Source organism: Bemisia tabaci, unplaced genomic scaffold (genome assembly GCF_918797505.1).
Source record: "Bemisia tabaci unplaced genomic scaffold, PGI_BMITA_v3".
NCBI lineage: Eukaryota > Metazoa > Arthropoda > Insecta > Hemiptera > Aleyrodidae > Bemisia > Bemisia tabaci.
In genome coordinates this window covers 444,214-451,546 of record NW_027311735.1, presented here as the reverse complement: position 1 = coordinate 451,546, position 7,333 = coordinate 444,214, and the positions used below count along the sequence as shown (strand labels likewise).

At 36.8% G+C, this 7,333-nt stretch overlaps 1 protein-coding gene across 1 annotated transcript; it reads right to left on the bottom strand.

The window, feature by feature from the left end:
* Positions 1 to 450: 450 nt before the first annotated feature.
* LOC109035885 (uncharacterized) lies at positions 451 to 5,961 on the bottom strand. The gene is made up of 3 exons (XM_072305639.1): positions 3,684 to 5,961; positions 2,345 to 2,516; positions 451 to 1,052 (listed from the first exon to the last, which is right to left on the bottom strand). Exons 1-3 carry the CDS (start codon positions 3,921 to 3,923, stop codon positions 616 to 618), a joined length of 849 nt encoding a protein of 282 aa, XP_072161740.1. The 5' UTR covers positions 3,924 to 5,961; the 3' UTR covers positions 451 to 615.
* Between the last annotated feature and the right edge of the window lie 1,372 nt (positions 5,962 to 7,333).

Sequence of the window (7,333 nt, the reverse complement as noted above, 5' to 3'; positions counted from 1 at the left end):
TATAGACACTATTAATATTTGAAACCAACTGAGAGATCATTTCAACTGTTAATTGAGAGTGAGAAAGTGGGATTGCTGGAGAACTGTACAAAGTACGAAAGAACGTCAGTACTTGTTCTTCCCAGTCTTTTTCATAATTACACAAATTATTTTCACTAACTTGAGAGTCATTACAGAGAATCGAAGATTCTTCTACCAAGGATGAAGACACGGACAGATCGTTCATCTGAGCAACATTATTTACTAAAGCAGGATTTTCTACTTGAACAGAAGTTTCATCAAGAATGTCTACATTGACATTCAAAATTCCATTTATAGACAGAGGTAAACATGCCTCACTTGAGCTTCTTTTGTCATTTAGGAGGAGGTCTTCATTATGAACATCTTCAAAATGTTTTTTGAAATGTCGTATGTTGGTAAAAGAGCGGCAACAGAACTTATACTTGCACGTCACCGGGTCAATGGATGATTTTAGGCCTATCTCTTTGAAATGCTTCAGTAAGTCTGTCAGCGTGTTGAATGAGCGATTACATTCACAGCAAGGAATCATATTGAAAAAGTATGGGTAATTTAGCAATACTTTGCTAGAGGAGGACAAGTTTCTAGGAGGTGAAATTACATTCTAAGATCATTTTTCAATGTAGATAGAGCCGGGTAACCCACATGCGATTCTACATCAATTTTGTAAAGGAAGAATTTCAGGAATAAAAAAGGATAACCACAATCCTGAGGCAGAACTTTGAGAAGCATGAGAAGTTTGCAGCAACTGTCAATTGCTTTAAGCGCCGAATCGCACTCCCAAAAATGATCAGCTACAACGACATAGTATTTATGCCCAACCGCAACCGGTGTTGGCAGCTCCGGCAAGCCATGTTTTTGAAGCCGTTTAGTTCTTTCAGCTAATTTTTCCTGGGCCTCTTCAATTGTTTCAACAGAAAGGTAGAAAGCTTCAGAAACTTCAATGCGTGACGGTTTCCATTTTTTCTGAACTGTTAGAGAAGGTAACAAGAGCGGCAGGAGGAACAGCGCATTCAAAATTTTCTTCTCATCGTCTGAAATAAAGAAGAAAAAGGGGAAAAAGGTCATTCATAATGTGGCGCAATATCCTGAATTTACTTCAAGTTCTAGCAGAAACTCCTGGAACGGAGTAAGTTTCCAAAGGTAACCAAAATTTGGAGAAGAGAAGTGACATCGTATAGAATAACAGAACTTAATCTGTGGAAAAGGCTGGAAAATAAGATGGTAGAGTTTTAGTTCTCACAATAATATCAGTCATAACCTGTTTGATTATTTCAATTTTATTTCTTCAAAACTGGTTTCTAGTTGAGGATGGAAGTATAGGCATATCAAAGTGGGAAAGTTTTTCTTTTGTTTATTCCTCAGTATTTTTCCAATTGAATTAGTTCCTTTTCTGATTGAAGTTGACTTTAATTTTTTATGCCATTTTGAGGACCAATAATTAGTTAATTTTATGAGTGAAAACAGAGAAGTTTCAACTGAAGATAGAAAGGAGGATTTTCAGCACGCTGTACTAGGTGTCAGTTTAATCTGCATGTTGTAGGCAATAACTAGGATAATTATGCATTTTCGAGAAAAGAATTTAAAAAGATATCAAAATATTTCATCTCAGCAAAATGTTTTAAAAATTCAATTTGAGACAGTTCCATTCTAGAGATCAAAATGGAATTTTGGGCATTTTAACTGTAATGGACTGGAATTTTGACTGTACGCTTACTATAGTTGACAGCGCTTAAAAGTCGCACTGACTGAGTTATCATCTAAAACATGTCAGATAAGGTGGAACTAGGAAAAAATATGGTAATCATTCTCCTTGAAGTGCTGTGAGACGCCTGGCACTGGAAAATGCTTTGTCTCGATTCAGTCGAAATGCTGTATTTTGAAGGCTAAGCCGACTGCCGAACTGCTAAAGACGCCCAGAAAAAGTACACTGGGGAGAGAAAATATGTATAAAGGCGATTTTCCCGAAAGCTAGGTCCAAAAACCAAATTTACTCTGCGAACAAACACTAAAAAATCAGGAAATTTTGCACGAAATTGCAAATTTTTAACTTGCAATGATCTGGTTTTGACGAATTCAGGTATTCTAATTCATATAAAATATTTTAACAATTGAATAAGCTTTCGGTTTCAGTAACAACTTTTCTTTCGATTCAGGCAATATTCTATTTCCCCCTTGAAAACGCGAATTTTTAATTTAAAACATGTCCTGACATGATGTAATTTTTCACAAAACTTTCCACTGAAAAAGAAGTAGGCACTGCTCAAATTATCAGATATGAGCCAAAATTTGTACATAGATGAAAAATTAAGAATAATTATCTTACCATCAATGTTTAGGTCGATGTTTAAGGAAGAGCAGTTTATTTTTAAACTCTTGTTGTCACCTCGCGCTACAATGGAAAATACATGGTCAAAAATCTTGCGTCCGAATTCGGGCCAATTCGTAAGAAAATTGTTGCGTTTCCCCGGATAAACTATGTCAAAATCCTTCTCAATCTGAAAAGAAAGCATGTGACAAGTGACCTTTCAGAGGTAAATGCGAAGCTAAAAAAATACACTTTTATTAACTAAATCAAGCCCACGAATTGGAAAATCTCCAATAAAGTTTACACAACAAACATACACACACACACCCTCCCTCCCTCACCATCCTTCCTTCGCACACACACCCACTCTCACCCTCATTCAAGTTAATAAACTTATAGACACATTTTTATGAGATGTTTTGTAACATTCCTATTTTTGGATCTTTATTCCTTGTAACAGATTTCCGACCAAAAACTTATAGATTGAAAAGACCTCCAGCAAAAATTGTGTTGAACACAAAATTTAGGAATTAAGTAGAAATAAAGGACTTCCTTAGATTATTGAAATCTGTTAGTGGTAAGGATAGGCACAAATAACAGTAGAAATAAAGCCTTGAATGAGAGTCAAAGCGTGGGTAGAATAATTTAAGGATGGCTTGCCCGTAAACAAAATGCAAAAATACTGCCTCTTCTCTAAGAAAAAGAATATAGGTACTGTGAGAAGCATATGAAGACTGATGCCTTAAGATGATTTGGTTGCCGGAAGATTATGAGACAACACAACATGCAATAAATCGCATTGATTAGCTCCGTGTTTTCAGCTTCCTGTCAGTCACACTGAATTTTGAGAAACATATTCAGCATATTAAATACTAAAATAGGGATTTTTTAGGGGGAAAATATTGCATTCAACTGCGATTTTGATACCAAGATAAAATGCAATATTTTACCTTTGAAGAATTCCTGCCTTTAATATGCTGAATTGGTTTCTCAAATTTTGTTGGTAAATTCTTTAATGCGGCAATGACAAATATAGGATCTCAAAATTCAATAAGAATGACGTTAACTTAAAACACAAATCTAATCGATGCAATGTATCGCATGTTTCCCGGACTCATAGTTTTTCAGCCACCAAATCACCCTAAGAAGGAAACTGTTACAGCATAAAAAACTGACCTGATCCTTTGCTATGTTTTCTTGTAGCTCATGATTTAAGTGAGTAATATCAATCACAAGTATAGTGCAGAACGGAATACTCTTTTCCACATTCTCTGTCTTGTGTCAACTTTTCTCACTAAAGACAAATAAAATAAGAGGAAAAAACTCTACAATGGGGTGAATCTTTAACTAAACTTACCAAATAATGACCATCTGGCTTAGATAAAGCTGGGTAGGTGGTGATATATTTTGCAATATCCTTTGGACCTTTCCCGAAAAGCAAGATTCTAAGGTGGCAGGTTTTTTTGAAAACTTCAATCAATTCAGGTAGGGCAACTGAATTGTTCTTGCAAATTGTCAGTTCTTCTTGTAAGTCAGCATTATTAATTACAGGCTCTGAAATCAGTGAAATAAACAATTTGGTTGGAATAGGTAGCATTGAAGATTGATGAACTTATTTCACAGGCCTATTATTCTACCCACCGTGAATGGAAAAATGTGTGCAAAAATAAGCTGAAAGGTGCACATTTTTTTACAAGAATTTTGATGCATATTTCCCAATTAAATAGTCTTTCCTTCAGACAAATTACTGATAATTTCAACAGCTGACACTGAAAAATCAACCTAAATCCATCTACACAAAAATGTAAGTAAATTAGAAAAGTGTATGTAAAATTTTTCTCAGAATTAATGAACCAAAAAATGACAGTTAAATCTTCAAAGAGGCATTCTTTCCCAAGTAAATTGCCAAAGGCTGTTATAAAAAGCCATTCAAAAGAAGTCCAATTGAATAAAATGAAATAGAAGCAATTGAAAGACGAAACTTGACCAAATATTAGGCAAAAAGAAAGGTAAAATTGGAGTACGCAAAGTTTTCTCTCTCCAGCACCAAGCGAATCAGTACCATAGTTATTGTTCCACTTTGATTGCATGGTGAAAGCAAATACCAAATTAATTAATCTATAGTGGATATTGCGGAAGCTGCAGTACATACCATTTGCTGAATTGCCATTAGCATTATCTTTAATTATGACATTTATGTCTTCGAGCTGTCTTCTTGTATTAATCCATTTTTCGTAAAGTTTTCCCTTTGCTTTATGGACCTTTCCTAATTTGTCCTTATGGCGAGGGATGTAATATGTAGTTTCAATCTCAGTCGAAAAATGAGTGACAATCGCCTTGGCAATAGCCGAAAATCGGTGGGAATGAATTCGTTTAAGCTCATCGTCTTCAAGTTCAAGTTCTATTAAAACCGACACAACATCGTTTCTTTTTTCCGGCAGTAAAATGCCCTTTTTTTGATAAGAATACATTGCCAGTTTTCCTTTGAGACGTTTTCTTAGTTGGTTTTTGATCCAATCTGCATTTAATTGCTGACACGCACTAAAAATGTCTGCGGTGTCAGGTGCTTGACCTCCTCCCGCGCTTGGGTTCGATGTATTGACTGTACTTCGTTGACCCTGAGACGAGAAACCAGAATCTGTATGTAATGTAGAGGAAGCAGAATTGGAATCTTTGGATGTAGAAGCATCATGTAATGTAGTGGAAATAGAATTGGAATCTTTGGATGTAGAAGCATCATGTAATGTAGTGGGAATAGAATTGGAATCTTTGGATGTAGAAGCATCATGTAATGTAGTGGAAATAGAATTGGAATCTTTGGATGAAGAAGCCTGATGTATTACAGGAATCTCGGGTGATGGTCTTGGATTATTTGGAGTTGAAGTAACTTCAGGTTGGGAGTTTGCAAGTGGCTCAGGCAGGTCAGGACTTTCCAGGATGCTGGATGAGCCAGTTGATTGTGATGCCTGAAGTTCAGAAACTTTCACAGTTGTAGGTGATTTAGATTTTGCAATTAGAGGGTTGTCTGGTGATATCTCACTTTTTGAGGTGGGTGTACATAAGATTTGAGTTTTGAATGAGATTTGAGATTGTTTTGATAAAATTTGATCATCATGTTCATGAGGTATCAATCCTTTGATGAGAACCTTTTTTTTACCGCCAAGGTGAATATTAGTTGAATGATCCTTAGGAGTACTTGAGGTAAAGAGCTTTTTGGAGTCGTTAGCTTTTTGGTGAAAATCTTTAAAGCTTAAATTCTGCTGTTTCTCACTGTTGAGATTAGAAGAGAAGTTCTCATCGCCCTCTGAATCGCTGTCATAAATTAAATTTTTTCGGGGTCCTGCTCGCCCTTTTCCTTTACGCTGCAACAAAGTAAGAACGACACAATGGAAGTCAAGAAGATACTCTTAAAAGACATTCATGGATCATTCTACATACACCCCGGTTTGTCACCCGTTGACTCGGATTTTTCTACTTTAAGACAACCCCCCCCCCCCCTCTAGCACCATTAGGCGTTCCTTGACTCTCCTAAATCGAGTAAAACGCATGATAGGGAAAGAGGTACAGTTGTGACAATTCAGTACAGTTTGAAATGCATTCAGACATGAAATTAAACTTTAAATTTAATTTGTGCCCTTTAGAACCAGACGATCTGCCTTTCGGAAGGCCGGGCTTGTTGAAAACTCCCCCTTCTCACATGGTGGGGCATATTTTCACCCCCCCTCCCCCAAGTGCCTTGCGTTATTGATGGGTAGCCCCAAGCTTACTTCTCAAAACTGATTTCTTACCCCTGATAGATTGGCAACATTGGCTTTCTTCCATTTACACAGCTGAGACATAAACAGCTGAGATGTATCAGTATCAATTTTAAGATATTTTCAGCTTTTCTAACTTAATTCCACAAATTTTTGTTTGAGGTAATGTTCTATTATTTTGAGACAAGCGATACATCAACCCTTCATCGAATACGATCCATTATATCATGGGTTCAAATGGAGAGAAAACAATAATGCCAACTCTTACATCCGCCAATGAAAATAGGCATTGACAACACACACTTCACAACACATTTCAACACTACATAATTCCAGTCTAGGGGCTGCATGACCAAATATGATAGATCAACATTTGTTTGGACAGGTAGATGGATGATACTCAATCACCATGAACGAGGTTGAGTGCGTAAGTATGACAGCAAAGCAGTATCGCCTTCAGTCGACCCTTAATTGTTATTCGACAGCAGCAGCAGCACCGTCACTCAAAACCAGAACTAATGCAAGAATCACACGCTGAATGTGGAAGTCAACAGGCATCGCTCAACAGCTAAAATTTTGTAAATTCAATTTATCCTCATCCAGATTAGTCAAATTTCTAATATGTTTAATTCACTTCAAGTAGGTGTGTATGAGTAACACAGCCAATTTTGACAATATTTCATAAAAAATAAAAATAAATACATCCCACCACTCTTTAAGTAAGAATTTGTGGTGGGTGGTGCAACCAAGGAAAAACAACACAAACAAAATAATGTAACTATAATCACAGACTCAAACTACAAAAATTTAGTAGAAATAAACGATAAAAAAACTAATTTAGATGATAATTTAAGCAACAAAAAAAAGTTGACAAACAGTGTCAAATCTATTTGAATAGTCCTGACAAATCTGGCACTAGCCGATGTTTGCTGAGCCTCATTGCTGATGCGCAAAATTCAGGCATCAGGCCGATGACTTCCACATTCAGCGTGTGATTCCAGCTATCAAGATCAATCTACACAGGTCAGTAATGGCGCATCTTTTTGAAATCCACTCCCCCGCCCGGCCCTGACTCAGCGGCAGCCAATTGTACGTCACACTGGCTGCTCCCATTAGAAATACATTGCAGGCAGCCAATTGTACGTCATTGCGTAGTAGAGTTTCAAAACTCGTTGTCGGGAACAGAGACAAGAAACCCTCCACTGGCCTCCAAGCGACAGGTGGAAGATTTTACTTTCAGGGATACAACAGT

Bases quoted from the DNA above. Each gene is read 5' to 3' on its own strand.
- LOC109035885 (XM_072305639.1), bottom strand. From the start codon at position 3,923: ATGCTACCTATTCCAACCAAATTGTTTATTTCACTGATTTCAGAGCCT. The intron at 2,517-3,683 runs GTAAGTTTAGTT...CTTTCTTTTCAG, and splicing joins AGCCAGATGGTCATTATTTG to ATTGAGAAGGATTTTGACAT. The intron at 1,053-2,344 runs GTAAGATAATTA...TCTTTATTTCAG, and splicing joins CATCGACCTAAACATTGATG to ACGATGAGAAGAAAATTTTG.